The 21,119-nt window shown below is 39.0% G+C and overlaps 1 protein-coding gene across 1 annotated transcript; it reads right to left on the bottom strand.

Annotated features, from left to right (window-relative positions):
• Positions 1 to 650: 650 nt before the first annotated feature.
• Positions 651 to 20,627, bottom strand: Patr-1 (Protein associated with topo II related - 1). Its single transcript, XM_088259048.1, has 16 exons — positions 20,503 to 20,627; positions 19,958 to 20,045; positions 18,401 to 18,478; positions 16,264 to 16,370; positions 15,337 to 15,522; positions 14,323 to 14,436; positions 13,043 to 13,672; positions 10,082 to 10,204; positions 9,457 to 9,571; positions 6,998 to 7,134; positions 6,235 to 6,429; positions 5,394 to 5,564; positions 3,622 to 3,773; positions 2,991 to 3,123; positions 1,665 to 1,913; positions 651 to 813 (listed from the first exon to the last, which is right to left on the bottom strand). Exons 1-15 carry the CDS (start codon positions 20,539 to 20,541, stop codon positions 1,683 to 1,685), a joined length of 2,499 nt encoding a protein of 832 aa, XP_088115174.1. The 5' UTR covers positions 20,542 to 20,627; the 3' UTR covers positions 651 to 813; positions 1,665 to 1,682.
• Positions 20,628 to 21,119: the final 492 nt, after the last annotated feature.

The following is a 21,119-nucleotide window of genomic DNA, read 5'->3' as shown; positions in this document are numbered from 1 at the left end:
ATCGTCTACTGTGTAAAAAGGAGAGTTTCCCGTATTAAATTCAATAAATATATAAAATTAATATATTTACTTTACAAATATTTTCCCAGGTGATAACGTCGACCAAATTTACCGTGATGAAAATTTTAGGTGCGTATTCCAAAAGAAGCAGTCAATAGAATATTCAATATGATTTTTTACATTTTTTTGGACGTCTCAACATAGATGAAGAAGAATACGGAAGTCTGGTGAAGTATGTGAATATAATCCAGGATTCGGAAATATATACAAACAAAAGAGTTTCCGCTTTATAAAAAAGCTTCCCTCATCCCACTATAGATGTCTCTAGTGAAGTTCTAGTGAAGTCAAGCACTGTGTTTCGAGTTTGATCAATATATCTAAAAGTTTCAAGAATTTGAATCATGTGGTTGTCAATCGTGGGTAGAATTGAGAATGTGAAAAAAAGTGATCACTCAAACTAGCCTATGACGGTCGTTAGCCCCGTAAATGCCCAGACTTGCATATTCTTCTTCATATATGACATGACATGTCAAAAAATAATAACTCCTTGTCGGCAATGATCCAGATATGTGAACAAGTATTTGGACACACTCAAAATTCAGTAGATTATTTTTTCGCTAAGACAATAAATTATAAACAATACAATAGAATGGGACAGTGAATGTTACAATATAATTATATGTATATATACATGTAAAAAGTATGATAAAATAATTGCATAGTAAAAATACTAACTAAAAAAAATATTTCCTAATCTTGTCATCCGCACTTAGTAGTCGATAGATTCACCCGCGCCATCTCACCAAATCGATTCTGAAAACAAACGTCATATTACTAAAAATGTCACCTCTGGACCTAAAAATATAATATATTTTTCATCTAAAAATATCAACAAAAAAAATTATCTAAAAATGATATCCCTGGACCTAAAAATTTCATATCTTTTTCATCAAAAATATCATAAATTTTTAATCTAAAAATGTCACCCCTGGGCCTAAAAATATCATATCTTTTTCATCAAAAATATCATTAATTTTTCATCTAAAAATGTCATCCTTATTCATCTAAAAATATCAAAAACTTTTCATCTAAAAATGTCTTCCTTGGACCTAAAATTATATCTTTTTCATCTAAAAATAATGTAAATTTTTCATCTAAATTATCACCCCTGGACATAAAAATTTCATCCTTTTTCATCTAAAATATCATAAATTTTTCACCTAAAAATATCATCCATTTTCATCTAAAAATATCCTAAATTTTTCATCAAACAATGTCATCCTTGGACCTACAAATGTCATATCATATATTTTTCATAAAAAAAATATCTTTCATTTAAAAATGCCATATTTTTCATCTAAAAATATCATATTTTTTGTCTAAAAATGTCATACTTGTGACCCATAAATGTTATATATTCGACCTAACAATCTTGTGTCTTTTAGCTAAAAATGTTTTTAAAAAATACATTATATTTCATCTAAACATCTTATATGTGATCCTTGGACCCATAAGTGCATAACCTAACCTTACCTGAGCTAAAGTTCATAGAATGGTGAACGATACACAAGTGTTTACACTAACCTCACCAGTATACATCTATCGAAAAATCAACTCAACAAAATACCGACTCATGGATGACTCAACAGACTCACAAGACTCACCTCGCTCGGCGCGCCTTGTCAACACAGCAGCTCGGCAAGCGCCTCCCGCTCCTCGGGTGCGAGCGCGGCGGCGAGCGTGCGCAGCGTGGCGGGCGCGAGCGCGCGCGTCGGGCGCGCGGACCGCGTGGCGGCGGGCGCCTGCGCGGCCGCGTGCGCCAGCGCGCGGAGAAGCGCGACCCACGCGGCCGGACCCGGGCGCGGCAGGCGCGCCGCGCGCTCCATCAGCGCCACCAGCAGAGACAGGCCCAGCTGGAAGAGAATGGATATTGTAATGAAGTCTGCTGTGCTGGTCGGGGCTGTGGAGGCGTCAGATCTATGTAGCTGTCTAACTGAACTACCTAACTACTCGCTCCATCAGTGCACTATGTGATCCAATGTAGGTTGCAAAAGAATATCATGGATTGCGTAGCAAGACTAAAGTGGCAATGGGCAGAACATGTTGTTAACTTCATCTTCTTCTTTATCTTCATCCATGTTCGCTCCCTAGATGGAGCATATGGCCAACACAGACGTCTCCAAGTCACTCTGTCATGCGCAATCTCCTTGGCTTCCTCCCAGGTCAGTCCGGCATTTCCAAGTTCCACTGAGTATAGTCGGTGAATGGTCGAAAGAAGAGACATGAGGAGTTAATGCCCTCAGGCGGCATTCTGAGGACATGTCTCAACCATGTTCACCTTCTCCTCTTCAGTACTTCCAGTATGAGGGGCTGTTGGGTTCTTTTCCTCACATCCTCATTCCTGACCAAGTCATACTACTTTATACCCAGTATTCGCCTCAGGCACCTAATTTCAAAACTTCTAGATTCTTCCTTTGAGCTTTAGTGAGCTGTCCGCCTCCATAGTGTAATGGTCAGCACGCTCGGCTACCATTCTGGATGTCCCGGGTTCGATTCCCAGGGGGGGGTCAAATAAATGTAAGTCATTTTGACTCTAATATTTATTCAATATAACCCTGGACTGGTACCTGAAGCGGAGGGCTGATCACCTTTCCTTCATGTGTTAACAATCGAAATAACACTGCGTTCATATGCAGTGCCCTATGCACCATTGGGGTGCGGATAAGGGTTTGAAGAAGAATGAAGAAGAGCTGCAACGACTCACCTGGCGTAACAGGACCAAAATGGACCCCTAAAATTTTAAGACGTTGGGAGAATAAAGAAGTGATGGAAGACTTTCAAAGAGATGGTCCGACGGCATAGCCACTGTGGGGGGTACAAACAGACAGAAAAAAGAAGAATGTAGAAGAAGCCAGCGGTGGACAGAGGGCTTAAGAAGAAAAAGACAATGATCAGGTATGAAATTGTGAATCGCAGAGCTCCGCACGTACCTGCGTGGAGAGCAGGAAGTGCACGGGGCTCCGGTGCATGGCGGGGGTGGAGGGGCGCGCCCCCGAGCCGCCCTCGGCCAGCACGGCGCACAGGTCCGAAACGGGGGCCCAGCCTTCCGTGCCGTTCAGGTAGCTGCAACACACAAACTCTTTCAAAACTCCATTCTAATACTGAATTGGTATATAGCCATATTGTGTCAATTCCAATTGTGGATGCATATCATAGTGGTTAGAGCGCTAGGCTACCATGCTGGAGGTCCCGGTATTCGATTCCCAAGAGAGTCAGAATAAATATTAATGATTTTTCAGTATAATATTTATTTAATGTTACCTGAATGCTGATCACCTTTCCTTCGTGTATTTAACAATCAAGATAACACTGCTTCTATATGATGTAGTGCCCTATGCACCATTAGGGTGTGGATAAGGGTTAGAAGAAGAAGAAACTATATGCGCACAATTATTATATCACGTCGCCAGCGGTCTGCAGGCGTACCCTTTCAATATGTGTTAAAAACAGGCCACAAGTTATGCATGTTTCATATCTTAGTTGAGACACCCTCAAAACCCCCAGAAATCATCTGTCTGATGTATAACATAACCCATTGAGAGTCCTCGAGCGTACACTGACCTGGCAAAGTGGTGTTGGAGAGGGACGAGGCACGCGGCGTCGCGACGGCACGCGGCGGGCAGGCAGCGCAGCAGGCGCGGCCACAGGCGCCCGAGCTGCGCGCGCCACCACTCGCAGGGCGTGGCGCACGCCAGCACGCGCAGAACCAGCAGCTGCAATGCAATACGACCGTCACTACACGCCACCACCTTCTACCTCAGATTATTTATTATCATTAAACCATATCCGCTCCCTAGGTGGAGCATATGGAGTCCACAAACTGTCTCCAGGGTTTTCTTTCGACTGCCAGCTCCCTTGCATCCTCCCAAGTCAGATCCGCGTCCCCAAGTTCTGACGAGAACTGCCGACAAATTGTCAGCAGTGGTCGTACTGGGCGGCGTGAACCTGATGCCTTGTAAAAGAGGCAAGCTTGATGGCAGCTCTCGGGAGGCATGCGGAGTACATGGCCAAGCCAACTGAATCGCCTTTTCTTGACGACAGTTGTGACCAAGATTTTCTGCGTCCTATGCCTTATCTCTTCATTCCTCACAAAGTCAAACCACCATACCTCAGATACTATTCATTTTATTTATTTATTTGTTTATTACTACTTTTAACATTATATGTGGTTTTTTTTATAAAGGTCTCACTAGGCAGATCCCGTGGCAAGATGTTCATCTACGTTATATATATTTTTTAACTCTAAAAACTCTGTAGGCCAGACATTCTGGCCCGTATGATTCTAGTAGGCAGCTCCGTGGGCCACAATGTCTGGCCAGGCGCAGGTATAACTTTAATCGCTGATTTCTCTATCACCCGAGTATATTCTACCAAAAAATATTTCAGATAAATACAGTTAATCTTAATTAACATGGTCATACGAATTGCCAGACAGAGTGTCCCAAAATTAGGGAACCAAAATATTTATTTCAATGGTAGATAAACATCGCATTTTTTTGATTAGAGTAGCTGACCAGTTATGAGAAAAAAATGGTCAGAGTGGAAATGGTTAAATGACAAATATTACAACATAAAATTGTCCGCTTCTGTAGTGTAATGGTCAGCACGTTCAGCTACCGTACTGGAGGTCCTGGGTTTAAAAAAGAAGTGGAGTATTTGTATTTTTATTGTTTATAAAAATATTTCAATTTCATACTATTTCTGTGAGCCTAAGCGGCTCATTATTAGAAATAGGTATCAAATTGTGGTAGAGTGGGTTCGAACCCAGAAACCCTGAGTCAAGAGTCCGCGACACTAACCACGGGACCACAACCCAACACGGGTTCGATTCCCAGTGGGAGGTGATTTTAATAAAAAATATAATAATAATAAGACCCTTATCTGCACCCCAATGGTGCATAGGGCACTGCTTCATATAAACGCAGAATTATCTTGATCATTTACACATGAAGAAAAGGTGATCAGCCCTCCGCTTCAGGTACCAGTCCAGGGTAATATTGAATAAATATTACAGTGAAAAAATCCATTATATTTATTTGACCCCCCCTAGGAATCGAACCCGGGACCTCCAGAACGGCAGCCGAGCGTGCTACGCTTTACACTACGGAGGTGGACACTCTAATATTACCCTGGACTGGTACCTGAAGCAGAGGGCTGATCACCTTTCCTTCATGTTAACACTTCATTCATATCTCTGCGTCTCTGTGCATTCTGATTTGAACGCTTGTAATCTGGGTCATAATATAACACCGCCTGTATATGATGCAGCGCTCCATAAGGGTCCTTGGGTTTGCTGGAGCGCCGCGTCGCGACCCCCGCTCGACCGGACTCACCTTTCCCTTCCTGACGCTGAGGAAGGCGGGCAGGCGGTCCTCCTGCAGCAGGCCGCCTAGCAGCACGCCCAGCAGCTCGGCCTTGCTCTCCGCCGCGGCGGGCGGGGCCACCTCCGCAACCCCCTCCCCTCCGCCCTCGGCCGCCAGCGCGCGCTGTTTCTCCCATCGCTCCTGCGACCACAAAACCCAAGTCAAAATGGACAAATGAAAAAATACATGTATATTAAAAGCATTGAAAGAGATGAATGTAGATCTCAGTGTGAAATATTGGTAAATGGAGAGATTTTGGGGCAGGTAAATGATTTTGTATATTTGGGTAGTATGTTTTCTAGGGATGGAAAGATTGATAAAGACATAGAAAGGAGAGTGAATGCTGGGAACAAAGTGAATGGTGCACTGTAATCAGTTTTAGCAAATAAAAACCTATCAGCGAAAGCTAAACTGGCAGTACACAACGGAGTCCTGGTTCTGACCCTAATGCATGGAAGTGAAACATGGAGTTGGGAAAAGAAGGATGAAAGTAGACTGAATGCAGTCAAAATGCAATTTTTCAGAAGAATGTGCGACAAAACGATGTATGATAGATGTTCGAATAGTGAAATAAGGAAGGAATGCAAAGCTGAGACAAGCATTATCGATAAAATTAAGAAAGGTGTGTTGAGATGGTTTGGACATGTGGAACGAATGAGTGAGGAAAGAAGGGTAAAACAAATTTATGAAGCGAATGTAATTGGAAAAAGGAGCAGAGGAAGGAAGTTAGATTCTGGTAACCAAAGGGCCGGTAATAGGTAGAGGGTTGGTAAGAATGTGCTACAGGAGAAACCGCTGGACGGAGGCTCACCGCAAGCACGATCGCGTTGGCGATGGCGAGAGGCTCGTTCAGGTCCTCGGCCCGCAGCAGCGGGCGGTAGAGCGCCTCGATGGCCAGCAGCGTCTGGCGGCCGTGGCGCGCGCTGCCGCTGGCGCCCCCGCTGCCGCCCGACTCGGAGACCACCTCCACGTCCATGATCTTGCGGGGCGCCGTCACCGAACCGCACTGGAAATAGGAACACACACTATATAAAAAGACATCATTTACATATTGGGTTGATGCAAAAGTTATGACCGTTTTTATGATCCCAGGAAAAAAAAACAGTTCTTCAGAAATGATTATTAGTATCTTCTTTTTTATGATTCCATTGTATAAAGGATACTTTCCATCTACTTTCTATTCAGTTTTGGCCTGGCCAGAGTACAGTAGAGACCCCTTGTATTTTTTCAAAATGTCGCTCGATAAAGTCATTGTTTACTTTATGAATTCCGTAAAGACAATACCGCGAGTGTGGCAACCAAAAACATTTGTGAAGTGTATGGAGTAGATGTCATCAAAGTTCGACAGGTACGAAGATGGTTTACAAAATTCCGATCTGGAGATTTTTCACTAATTTATAAACCACGTACAGGACGGCCATTGAAGTCTGATGACGACAAGTTAAAGGTCATAATTGACACCAATCCACGTCTAACCACCAGTCTTCACACCCTGAATTCACAACAGTAGTAAAAATGTATGAAGATGAGCACAGAAATTTTAATAAAAAAAAACCAATGTCTGTACTACTGACCTGCAGTTTCCCGAGGGAGTTCTCAAACTGCGTGGGCACGTAATGTCGGGGCCCCTCCTTGGTGGAGGCGCCGTCAGTGCTTCTCGAACTGTTGCGCCGCTCTCGGCCCCCGGAGCCCTCACCATTTCCCGAGTTTCCTGTGGCCGCAACAATGGATAATTGTGAGTATAAAAATTGAATAACACATTCATATTTGCAAAACTTGATTTGAAAATTTAAATACTTTGATCAGTTATTTTATACACAACATTTTTATTGTACACACTCAAAATGTTGTGAATAAAATAATTCTTACACTTGCTTTTTCTTTATGTTAACACATTTCGTTCATCCGTAAATTTTGTTTTAGGGGGATTTGACTTTCATTCTTTTTTTCATTATTTTTTTGGTTAACAACAGCAACATATCGCTCACTCCTTTCAAGAACGTCATAAATCAAAAATCGTCATTTTTCAGTTGTACATGTTTTCGGAATGCCCAGAAAATGTACTATATCCCAGCAAAAGCGGCATATTTTTAACTTAATATTTACCCGCTACAGGGCAGAAAGTGTTGTTTTTGCATTTTGAAGAAAAGGTATGTTTTAATTATTTTTAAAAATATATTTAATATTTTTCAAATGGAGAAAAAACCTTTTTTAAGGTTTTACCCAAAAAGATCTGTTGCACAGTAAAAAGTTCAATAAGTGGCTTGATATTTATTTTTATTGGATTGTATTATATTTTTAAACTTTAAAAACGTTCTCCTGAAAAATATATTTTTATTTTATTTATGACGTTCTTGAAAGGAGTGAGCCATATGTAAAACAAAACAATGAAAAGATATACATTAAACAATCACAGAAACATAAAGATTAGTACAAAATATTTAGTGTAGATCTTGCAAATGAATGAATGTGTGTGTGTGCGTGTGTGCGTGCGTGTGTGTGTGTGTGTGTGTGTGTGTGTGTGTGTGTGTGTGTGTGTGTGTGTGTGTGTGTGTGTGTGAGTGTGATGTTGATTTTAGCAGGGACATACATACAACGCATCGATTGTTGCGCGGTATGATCGATAATCCTGAAATTATCCGGAACAGTGGTCTGTATGTTCCCGATAGTTAGCTAAGACAGCGTCGACATAGATTGTTTCACATTCCTATACACAGGACCAACCTGCCGATGGTTATGCCTGTAGGAAGAGCTACCGCTATGTTGAACAATATCTCATTGAATATTGATCTGTTCCATGCGTCTGAAGGAGTTTTCCGAAGTTGGGTTCTTCTACACCTTAAGCAATAGTATTCTTGCTTATTTTCTATTTTATATTGCCCATATCTATGTTAATGTATACGATTTAAATTTAAGTTTGTAATGTGTATATTATATTTAAATTGAAATTGAATTTAATCGAATGCAGAGAAGCATAGTTTTTCAAGATCTTGAGAGGACAATATGCTCACCATTCGACTTGTCAACACAGATTTTCCGCAATTGAAAATGTCAGCTTGGCTAAAACATGAGTTGTACTACAACATTTTGAGTGTGTCCAAATACTTGTTCACAAAATCCGGATTATCTCCAATTACAGGAGTTATTTTCATATTATTTTTTAACATCTTATCAAAGATAAAGAAGAATATGGAAGTCTGGGCATTCACAAATAGATGTCTCTAGTGAAGTTCTAGTGATTCAAGAACAAGGTTTCTAAATTGGTTCATATATCGCTCACTCTTTTCAAGAACGTCATAAAACAAAAATTGTCAATTTTCAGTTGTGCATGTTTTCGGAATGAACAGAAATTGTACTATATCCCAGCAAAAGAGGCATATTTTTAACTTGATATTTACCCGCTACAGGGTAGAAAATTTTGTTTTTGCATTTTTAAGAAAAGGTATTGTTTAATTTTTTTTTTAAATACTGAATATCTTTCAAATGGAGAAAAAACCTTCAGGTTTTACCTTCAGGTTGCACAGTAAAAAGTTCAATAAGTGGCTTGATATTTATTTTTAATACATTGTGTTATATTTTTAAACTTTAAAAACGTTCTCCTGAAAAATCAAGTTTTTTGATTTGTGACGTTCTTGAAAGGAGTGAGCGATATATAGAACTTCCAAGAATTTGAGTAGTGTGGTTGTCAATAATGGGTAGAATTGGTGAATGTCACACGTGTGTAAAGTGATCACTTAAACCAGCCTATGACGGCCGTCAGCCCCGTAAATGCCCAGTACTTCCATATACTTCTTCATCTTTGATGAGATGTTAAAAAATAATATGAGTTGTACTCGCTAGCCATACGAGACATAGGTGAACTCTGCGCATAATTAGTTGGAAGGACAGGTACTCTGAATAAAGATTGTGACGTGTGACGGGTACGGTAGCCGGGTACATTATACGTTATTTCATTAATTTATGCTCTGTTGTTTTGGGGGGATTTGAATGGAGACAGGAGGTAGTTGGTGAAGGGGGGGGTGGGGGTATTTACCGTGGTAGCGGTTGTTGAGATTCTGCTGGCTAAAGGGATGATTCTTCTGGTTGGCCTTGTGGGCTTCCTTCATCTCCTGCCGTTTCTCCTTCTTGGCTTGTCGGTCTAAGAACACCTGGAAAATGACGATGCACACTTTTAAGGGGAGTGTCCTAAATAAAAACGCTCTAAACCATGGGTGGCCAACCTTTTCAGCAGCCGGGCCAGATTTCAGAAATGACATTTTACAGCGGGCCGTAAAACGAATTTTCTTCTATTATTCAAAGCAATAATAATGATAAAACCTTTATCCGCACCCCAATGGTGCATAGGGCACTGTGTCATATAAACGCAGTGTTATCTTGATCGTTTTATACATGAATGAAAGGTGATCATCCCTCCGCTTCAGGTACCAGTCCATGTTAATATTGAATAAATATTACGGTGAAAAAATCACTTATATTTATTTTACCCCCCTTGGGAATCGAACCCGGGACCTCCAGAACGGTAGCCGAGCGTGCTGACCATTACACTACGGAGGTAGACAAAATCCCTTTCACAAATCATGATTATTTTTCCTTGATTACAACCAGACACAATCTTTACAAATGAGGACGGAAAAAAGGCGTGGCCGGGGCATACGTACCGTGTAGTAGTAGTCGTCCATGTAGGGCGTCCCGGTGTTGAGCTGCATCAGCTGTATGTTGAGCAGCCACTGCTTCTCTCTCTGCGACATGAGTCCGCTGTACTGGTCCCCATCTCCCCTCCGCTGGGCACAAACACACATGATCATTCAGGTTCAGTGCTGCAGAACAGCGTTTATTATTTGATATAATTTTGTACTTAAGTTATACATATTTATATATATACATATATATATATATATTTTTTATTGGACACTTTTTATCCTCACTAGGTATTTGGAGATACCTGTTCTGAGGTAGGCAGGGTATGCTTATTCGTTTTATAATACAGCTTTATATATTTTGAATGATAATATAAAAGTGGTAAGACTGAAATAATATGAAATAATAATTATAAAATGAAAGCGAATAGAGAGTTGAACTAAAAGAAAAGTAAAATCTAAAGGAGTAATATTATAAAATTAGAAAATAGGATTATATAATTATAAAACACTGAAACATAGATTAATCACACACAAACTTTTATTTGCTGCTCCAGCTGGGATCTTCCAATTTTTAGGAGCCATTCTTTTGTGTGCATTTTGAATTTACTTCCAACTGAACATAATATTTCTTGTGGGAACATATTATAAATTTTAGGGCCTATAAAATTTGAATGTCTTTGGGCAAACGAAGATCTCACACGAGGAATGTTTATTTTGCCTTCAGTTTTTGATCTTGCGCTTTTAGTGTGGTTAATGACGTATGGCTCTTTGTTTTTGTGCAAGTCCTCTAAAATTGACTTAATGCACATTCTATGCACAACGTGCAGATATCGCGTTGTGCATAGAATGTGCGTCACGTTGTGCATAAATCGCGTATTGAAATCATACAAAAGAAATTCGTCGAGTATATCGCTCACCCCTTTCAAGAACGTCATAAATCAAAAATCGAGAATAATTTTAGTCCTTAATTAAATTACGGGTACAGTCACTAAATTATTTTTTACATCTCAACATAAATGAAGAAAAAAGAATATGGAAGTCTGGGCATTTCACAGGACTTTAAACCTGTTTTTTACCCATGACTTTTTTTTGTCACAGGCTTGGTTAAGTGATCACCTTACACACGTGCAACATTTACCAATTCTACCCATGATTGTCGCGATTTTTGGAACTTCTAGATATATTGATCAATCTCGTGACACAGTACATATCGCTCACTCGTTTCAACAACGTCATATATAAAAAATCGTCAAATTTCAGTTGTGCATGTTTTTGGAATCCCCAGAAAATGTACTATATCCCAGCAAAAGCGGCATATTTTTAACTTAATATTTACCCGCTACAGGGCAGAAAGTGTTGTTTTTGCATTTTGAAGAAAAGGAAAAAGGAAAAATTTTGCATATTTAATTTAAATGGAGAAAAAACCTTCAGGTTTTACCTAAAAAGATCTGTTGGACGGTAAAAAGATCAATAAGTGGCTTGATATTTATTTTTAATACATTGTATTTCATTTTAAACTTTAATAACATTCTCTTGAAAAAATCAAGTTTTTTGATTTATGACATTCTTGAAAGGAGTCAGCGATATGTGTTACGTTTGAAACTATTCCATTCATATCAATATCTTCAAATATGTAAGAAATATCACCTCCTGCCTTTGCAAAAATTTCGTCAAATTGCTGATATTACATGACACCAAAGAATATTGTACAGATGGTAATTGGGTGATTAGGTTACTCGTAATTAGTATATGACCCTAATTAGTATACTAACACATTGTTTGCGAGAAACGCTTAAAAGCATCTTTTACACACTGTTGGTAGAGAGCGGAATATTAAAATTGTAACAAAAAGCATTGCACAGATGGGAATTGAGTGTTGCTGTTAGTATACTGAAGGTGGTATGGGCACATAGGGCGCAGAGAACCTGGTCATATTGTGAACCAGGCAATCGCCATGGATCTTCCTCGAGACATCTAGAGGAAGATTAAAGAATTCATGGATGCTGCAGAGAGATAACATGATCCCAAGGCATGGCCTAGGTGACGTTGTCCATGATAGAAGGACCTACAACCTGAGGACGAGGAGAGCTGACCCCAACAGTCTACGAAGACGACAACCTGGGATGGAGCTAAGAAGAAGATACGTACCAAGCGCGGTGGATGCTCCGCATCCCTTGCATTTTAGAGTAAAAAGATTTATACTTCTATCCGTAAACAGCAATAATGCAATTTAAATATTTTGATATTTCTACAGCGACCTTAATGTGTTTTTTTTTCTTCCAAAAACGCCGCTTTCCAGATTATACAAATATTATTATTATAAAACATCGTGCATATATCGTACCGTCTCAGCGCAAAAAAATTACACAATACAAAAATTGCGGGCGAGTCTAAATACACATACATTCTCAAATACTGTGAAATGCGTAAAACGCATTTACGGAAACAATACTTGGTCTGGAAGCAATGTGTAAACCGCGTGCACAGTGCAAGAACCTACGTTCTTTCCGCGCATGCGCACTGAGATCCGCAAGCCAACATCCATATCAACTGGATACAATATTAATGACAGCATCCAACATACATATCAACTGGATACAATATTAATGACAGCATCCAACATACATGAAACGTCTTTAATACTAATTTGTACAATGAACAGAATCACATACTCTATTGGATTGTTCTTAGTGCGCGCGTTGCTTTGACAGTTTGCTGCTTTTGAGCTTGAATACTGAAGTCACATTGTTATTGAATATAATTAACCTGCGATTTACTTCATAATTGAAATAAATAAAAACAAATGGATCATGTTTTGTATCTGTAATTATTGATTTATGGATTTATGGAGGTGGCGTCTAGATGTGCATATCAATATCTAATACGTAGTAAGTACGAGTATAAACATTTGATGTCCAGCATCCCTTCTACAAAAAGTCACCAACCGCCACTGATAAGTATATATAAATAATAAAATACCTGATTATTACTTCCCATAAAATCGTCCATCTTTGATCTCCGGAATTTCTGCAAACAGCTCAACAGCGGATGAGTCTCCTGAATTATCTGCATGACCTCTTCCTGGGAGAAGACCCGCTCATCGTTCCTACCGTTGGTCTTCTTCCCCTGGCCCTGGACGTTGTTCTGATGTTTCACGGCCGGCGGCGGGTGACTGTTCCTCGCGTTCATCTGGTTGTGCATGATTACGCCTCCGTGCGGCTGCGGATTCATGCCCATCGGGGCACGCTGGCCCATGGTGTTGACACGCTGGTTGATGTTGGCCATTATCTGGTTCATGTTGATCATGGCCGGGTTCATGTTGCCGCCCTGCGGGTTCATGCCAACCCCCTGCGGGTTCATGTTGCCGCCCTGCGGGTTCATGTTGCCCCCCTGCGGGTTCATGCCGCCCATCGGCTGGCCCATGTTCCCCATGTGCGGGTTCATGTTGCCCCCCTGCGGGTTCATGTTGCCCATCTGCTGGCCCATGGGGGGGTGCATCGCGCCCGGGTGGTGCATGTTGTTCTGCTGCTGCTGCTGCTCTATCGCCTGGAGGTTTGTCATCGGCGGCCTCTGCAGAATTCCCGGAGGCATCTTATTGGGTGGCAATTGCTGGAACGTAAAACGATTCATGAATTTCAAATAATACTTTTTGACAATGTTATATTATTTTGATATTCAATGTTTGATTCCCAAAAACCTTACCGGTATGGAGAAGGATCTAAGGCCATTGCATATATCGTTAGTGTAAAGGCAAAGGGGTATATCTGTCCCAGACCAAATTTTACAGGAGAGCATAAACAAACTTGTGAAATTAAATAACTCGCTTGTTTTATGTATTTTTATATGTACATATCTTAATAAAACTAAAAGTATTGCAACTACAGCAAAATCTTTTTGCTAGATTATGGAATACACTATTTTAGACATTTTGCGGAACAAACTTAGAAAATGAAAAATTTAACAGATATACCCCTTTGCCATTACACTATTTATACAGGTTTCAAGAAATTAATGCAATATGGACGTGTTCAATAATGGGCAAAATGGTGAATATTACACGAGTGTATAAAGTGATCAGCCATATGCCAGGTCGTAAGCCCTGGAATGTTAATGGTTCCATCTTCTTTCATAAAAAAGGGAAGAATGATACACATTTCATATCAAGCTGAGACACTTTTAAAATTAATACTTTTTGATTGCGAAAATGGCTGCATTGAGAGTGAGCGTTAGGAGTGGATTTGCGGTCAAGTTATCCTTACGTTGAAGTTCCCGAAAGGGTGCATTGGAGGCGGCGGACCAGAGAGGAAGGGAGGCCTCATCCCCATCATGGCGGGGGGCATCCCGGGAGGCATCATATTGGTCGGAAATCGGTTCTGAAAAATTAAAAAGAATAACAAAAAATTACTGCGAAATCAGTTTAGTTGCGGCGTTGGACCATAGATATCAACAAATAGAGCCGCCAAAAATTTAGCAATGTTACCAATATAAAAAAAGTCCATCGTTTCTGTGACGTCATTCATTACCAACTTAAGAAAACAACGTATTTACAAAGGCGAATTTTCCAAAAGGGAATGATGAATGAAAATATTGATTATATCGGCTGTTATAAACACACGAGTTCACGAGTCTAATACAAACCTTTATAGGTTGAGTATATTAAATTATATATTCCTCCCAGATAATGATCCATTATATATGTTAGGTCCGCCTCTGTAGTGTAATGGTCAGCACGCTCGGCTACCGGGTTCGATTCCCAGGGGGGGTCAAATAAACGTGAGTGATTTTTTCACAGTAATATTTATTCAATATTACCCTGGACTGGTACCTGAAGCGGAGGGCTGATCACCTTTCCTTCATATGTAAAAGATCAAGATAACACTGCGTTTATATGAAGCAGTGCCTTATGCACCATTGGGGTGCGGATAAGGGGTTTATTATTATTTTATATATCTTTTATACTTGCGAATTTTCCAAAAGAACATGATGAATGAAAATATTAATTTATTATTTATTATTATTAATAACTTAGCAATGTTAATATTGAAATAAGTCAATCGTTTCTGTGACGTCACTCATTACCAACTTACGAAAACAACGTATTTACAAAGGCGAATTTTCCACAAGAAAATGATAAATGCAAATATTGATTATATCGGCTGTTATAAACACAAAATGAGTCTAATACAATCCTTTATGGGTTGAGTATGTTAAATTGATATCCATTGCACGATCCACCGGCGGGCGGACGGAAAGATGATGTGATAGCTAGTCACCTGGAAGAAGGGCATCAGCACGGGCATGTTGTGCCTCGGCGGCTGGGGCGGCGGCGCCTTGGGCTGCTGGGCGTGCCGCAGACGCTGCAGCTGCGGGGGCACCAGCAGCTGCTGCTGGCTGAGCATGCTGCGCTCAAGCTCCTCCACCGACATGGCGTTCTTCAGCCAGCCCGGGGCCGGGGCGGCCTGGGGACAGACAAGATTTGAATGCTAGACCAAGGGGGTCGGAAACCTGTTTTTTATATGAATAAAATATAACTTTTTAGCCACTTGAGATCTACCCAAGCTGTTTTGCCTAGATGTTAAAATATTTAGAATTTTGTTAAGTAGATAGTGTTTTAGTATTAATAGACTTGATAAAGAAGCGGTTAGCTTGAAAACCGGTAGACATTATAATTAAATATTTATATATATTTTAAAACAAAGTTGCATTTTGTATTTTTAATATAAAATAAAAGTTATAAAGAAATTTCATTTCATTTTTGGTAATCCGTTTGAAAATGCCATAACCAGGCGAAACAATTGTCAAAATATTGATTTTTGTGTTTTTTTTTAACAATAAACTACAACTTTGTAGACTCAAAAAAATTTGTGTTTGATTTAAAATTAAATACATATATATCGTAGTCATACAGGAGAAAGTGACCAAGTGCATTTTTTACAAAAACATGATCATTGACTATTTGATATCTTACTAGCTTAATATTGCCCTGAAAACATCCCAAAGGATTTTAAACTTGGAAGTATAATATATTGACTTGGTAAAAATGACTAACTGCATTGATGTTTATTTTCTTGCCAAGCAAAAGTGACTTAAACGGCCCTCTTGAACATTTTACGTTTTGGTAGTCGGTCACTTTCTCCTGTACGACTACGATATAGAGGACACGCTACTTGTGGGAGCGAGTTAGGCGGAGAGCAACGCACCTGTGGTAGGGCGGGTGGCGCGGCCGCGGTTGGCGCCGGCACGGGGCTGGTGGCCCCCGAGGAGTAGTCATCGTACTCCTCCAGCACCAGGTGCGACAGGAAGGCTTCTGCAAGGACGACAAGGCAGGGTTGGAATGGTTCAACTCATGCGAATGAATAATTTATTAGAAATCCCTTTTTGTAAAACCAGACGTGCGCAAAGACACTCATTTTTCATGGCTCCAAAACTGTTCAATTTGTTCCACAAAGACTTTTTGTTAGATGTTAATTACCTAAGATTGTGTAGATTAAAAATTTTGCTTAGATTTTTTATTGAAGAGACAGATTTGAGCTACTTTTTCATGCAGACATATCACTCATGTAGTACTTGCTTGCTAACTTTTAATTTTTTCATCTTGTTTATGTTTGTATGTTTTAATTTTATTTTTAAAAAAAATATATTTTTGTTTACTGATAGTCAAGTATTTTGTATTTTTTGTATTTTATATTAACACTATTATTCTAGTTCTACTTATAATACCTATTGTATTCTTGCCAGTGCCCTTTACTATGACCTAAATTATATTGTATACCCACACACAGGCCATGCCTTTGTGGGATCTTTTATTTTATTTATATTTTCATATTTTTTTGTATTTGAATTTATGTCATGTTTGTACAATGCAAAAGAATTTAAAATAAAGAAAAAATATATATATATATGTATATTTTGCGAAGATAGAAATAGGTATATCGTAATAGGTATATCGAAATAGGTAAATCGGTATAGCTAACGTTATCCATTAACGGCAATTCATAATTGAACAAGCAAATGCAATCTGACGCCGCAGAAAGAGTGATTTAAAATAAAACATTTGAAAATATAAGTATTGCTTTTTTATAATTTATTTTTAAAGGAATAACCCCAAAAGCCTCTATTACAGTGTTGTCCGCAGGTAGGACGGTAAGGATAGGGAAGGTAAATGTGAAAAATACATCACAAACACCCAGACCAATTGAAAACAAGTCTTTCTTGAATTTATTTTGCAGTCGGCGGGACTTGAACCTGCTACGCCAGTTTCGCAGTCGAGCGTCTACCCAACTACGCCACTGGGCATGCTAATAACATCCAGAGATGAATCATCTATCGTTCACATACAAAAGTATTTCTTACATGACAATTTAAAACGATGGAAAGTTTATTTATTTAAAAACTAACTAACTAACCATCACGCCGCTTCCCCACAGGGGTAGGCAGAGAGGATAGAGCGCCACACCACTCTGTCCTTGCAAACATTCTTCGCCTCTTCCACGTTCATGCATCTCCTCATACATACCCGCCGATTGTTACGACTCCCAACCTGACCACTTTCAAGTATTTGGCATACCTGATCGTGCCATGTTTTTCGCGGTCTTCCTCTGCTTCTTTTCCCACTAACATTCGCCTAATAAATTTGTTTTACTGTTCTTTCCTCACTCATTCGTTCTAGATGTCCAAACCATCTCAACACACCTTTCTTAATTTAATTTTATTTATTTATTTAAGCATATTACATACATACATAGGTCACAATTATTATATTCCCGATGAGTAATTTCCATTACTCATTTGGGGACATGGGATTAAAGTTTACAATACTAAAAAACAAATAAGAAAACGTAGGGCAAAATGTAAAATATATAGTAATAAAAGGTACATTAACGCAGAAGGTAAATTAATCGGTTGATCCATATACTGGTATATTAGTTCATCTCTGACTACACAGTTTCCTTCACTACATTGTCCTACATCGTTTTTAGGGTATGGTATATATGTGGGTTTCAAAAACCTTGATGTGTGGCATTTTAGTCTGGTCGAAAATTCAGTTCCGTAAAAATAAAAATGTTTTTTTTTTTTAAATATTTTCCTTGGACAAATTGTCGCAATTGACTGTAATTCAGATTTTTGCTTTGGCGTATGGAGAGACCGAGCACAAGGCCACAAGCGAGCAGTTGTGTTCTAAACGAGCACTGATCGCGGGAAGTCAGCAATGCCAGTAACATGCTCGCCGCGAGCGATGTTACGACGTTACGTTAGGACGAAATACTCCGGTCAGTCTAAATAAAGCAGTAGAGGACAGAAGGGTGAAGAAGAAGAACGGTATAAGGCGATAATTACCCAAATCCGAGTGATGCTTGTCGTTCTCCGACAGCATCGATAGCTCCTCATGCTGCTGCTCCCAATCACCTTCCTCACCTGTCAATCAATCAATCCATAAACACATTGTTGCAGGCGGTTTGGTTCATCGACCCAGACCCTAGTTATACTCTGGCAGTCTGTCCCCCGACCCTTAATATACTAATCACAAGTAGCCGCAACACCCAATTCCCATCTGTACAATGTTTGCAGGCGTCTCTCGCGCTCTACCTAAAGTAAGCAAATAGAACGCTCGCAAGCGTCTCCCGCTCTCTACCAACAGTATGGAAAAGGACCTCGAAATAAAATTCTGTTTTATACATGCTTAACCCTTTCTTGACTAGTATCTCTTCAAACAAAAAAGATATTCATGAATGGAATAACCCTATGTTTTTTTTTTTCAATTGGTTTAATAACATATTTAAAAACTAGTTTTTTTGACAAAAAAGATATTTTTTAATGGAATTCACCAAAATTTTTTTTTCAGTCAAAAATCTGTTTTTCAGTCAAAAAAGAAATATTTAAAAAAACCATGTTTTTATGAAAAAATTAAATAGTTTTTATGACAAAATAACCAGCCGATGACGGTCGTCAGCCCCGTAAACTACTTGGTTTTTAACCACTTTTTACAGGTAAAAGTCAGTTACAAGTTGACCTGAATTAAAAATCAATGAAAACATTGTATTTTAAAGTGAAATAATAATTAAATTAAATTTTCTTCCTATCGATAAAAAAATTAAATAAATATGCATAACCTAACGTAACCGGTTTCGACAAGAACCTTGTCATCATCAGGGTTAAACCAGATGATGACAAGCTTCTTGTCAAAACCGGTTGGACAGGAGTACCAATAAAAAAGTGGTTAAGAACAAAGTAGTTTTATTTTATAAAGTTTGGTGATATTCGTATTGACCTCCTCGGATTTGAGCCCGGGGTCTCAGCGTGCTAGCCAAATGCGCTACAGAGGCAAACAATGCATATCACTAACTCCTTTCAACAACGTCATATATCAAAAATTGTCAATTTTCAGTTGTGCATGTTTTCGGAATGCCTAGAAAATGTACTATATCCCAACAAAAGCGGCACATTTTTAACTTAATATTTACCCGCTACAGGGCTAAGTTTTTTAGATATATGACGTTGTTGAAAGGAGTGAGCGATATATGCTCGAAAATCAAAAGAATGTCGTCATTGAGCATGCTTATTAATAGCAAAGAACGCACACAGATGCCAATAAACAGCATTTACTCAATAATGACTATATTTGCTACTATATTACGAAAATGGCGCTATACAAATTATGAAAAGTTATTATATATTATATGTATCTAGACCTTAAGTATTGTATTGTACCTACTGCTTAGTCAATCCGGGATAATATTACAATATTACTTTGACCTTTTGTTGCTGCTATGCGGAAAATCTGCTGTAGTTCATTAGAGCAAAATTCCACGATTGTCAAAACGCGTACAATTTTGAGGTTATGTACGCCAAATTTACAAATTGTTTTCTTTTGAGGAAATTAAGTGTTTTGTTTACCTGAGCCTCCGAAAGTTTCATCATTGAGAGCGTCATATTCATCCTCCGAACCCTCCTTTCCTCCTGCGCCACCTCTCTCGTTCACATTCTGTAAGAAGCGTGACCAAAACGATGTCATACGAAGTAAACACAATAACAAAACATTGCTCACGTATTCCACGAGCTTTTACCACATTAAATTCATAAAAAATAAGAAAAAACGAAGAAACACACATCTTTAGCAGCCCGCTAACGCGAAACATTTGTCACGTATAATTTTTTTTAAAAAACAACGTCTTTTAGCGTTCGCGCGGCGTCTCAAAAACCACTGAAAAGCATTAGAAAAATCCAGAAAAAACCTTCAATTAAACACTGTAACATCTAGATTTATTCTACCTCAAAGCCCCGGTGTTAAAATTGAAACAGCAATTATTTACTGTCAGAATTGCGTAGCATGGTCGTTATTTTTTAGCCTCGCAAAAACACGGCCGTCGCCTTTGTAAATAATATACATTTAACACGTGGTCGGATGGTTCACCTAAGGACGGCGAATTGCACAAACTCACCGACAAAGATGTATCGAAGCCGAAAAAGGAATCTGCCATTTGATATTTACTGAATTTCTGAATGAAATTGACATGACTCGTCACTCGTCATAGCAAGACATATGTTACAATGGCGGACATAGGTTAGTTCGAATTTTTACCGCTGCCACTATTGTCAAACGGCTAAAAGTTCAAATAAAAAATGCCACAGAAAACTGACCTTTAATTGCTACTAATCTTTAAGAATATTATACATATATTTGCATACCTATTTTATTTAAAGGGTGTTAAAATAAAAATGTAGGTACCTACCCGCTTAATCCCTGGAATTTTTTACTATTTTTTTATATTTATTAGTTGTTTACGAAAATTCTCCTTGCACACTATGTATAAGGATTTATAACATAATCAATTTATATTCGTGAGGTGAATTTATAAGGCGAATGTATGAGAAGATGCATGAACTTAGAAGAAGCAAAGAATGTTTGCAAAGACATAGTGGTTTGGCGTTTTATTATCTCTATCTACCCCTGCGGGGAAACGGCGTGGTTAGTTGGTTAATTAGTTTATCAGTTCATATATATTTTTTTAATGATAGTGAATGTGTGTACTAAATGAATAAAGTTGATCCATTAAAA

This window comes from Brachycentrus maculatus, unplaced genomic scaffold (assembly GCF_059751285.1).
Source record: "Brachycentrus maculatus isolate JH-2025_06_01 unplaced genomic scaffold, ASM5975128v1 h1tg000108l, whole genome shotgun sequence".
NCBI lineage: Eukaryota > Metazoa > Arthropoda > Insecta > Trichoptera > Brachycentridae > Brachycentrus > Brachycentrus maculatus.
The sequence above is the reverse complement of the archived record's forward strand: the minus strand, read 5'-3'. Positions and strand labels throughout refer to the sequence as shown.

Excerpts from the sequence above, each read along its gene's own strand:
- Patr-1 (XM_088259048.1), bottom strand. The coding sequence starts at position 20,541 with ATGGCAGATTCCTTTTTCGGCTTCGATACATCTTTGTCG. Across the intron at positions 13,673-14,322 it reads ACCCTTTCGGGAACTTCAAC|CAATTGCCACCCAATAAGAT; the intron begins GTAAGGATAACT and ends TTTACGTTCCAG. Across the intron at positions 3,124-3,621 it reads CTCCAACACCACTTTGCCAG|CTACCTGAACGGCACGGAAG; the intron begins GTCAGTGTACGC and ends TGTGTGTTGCAG.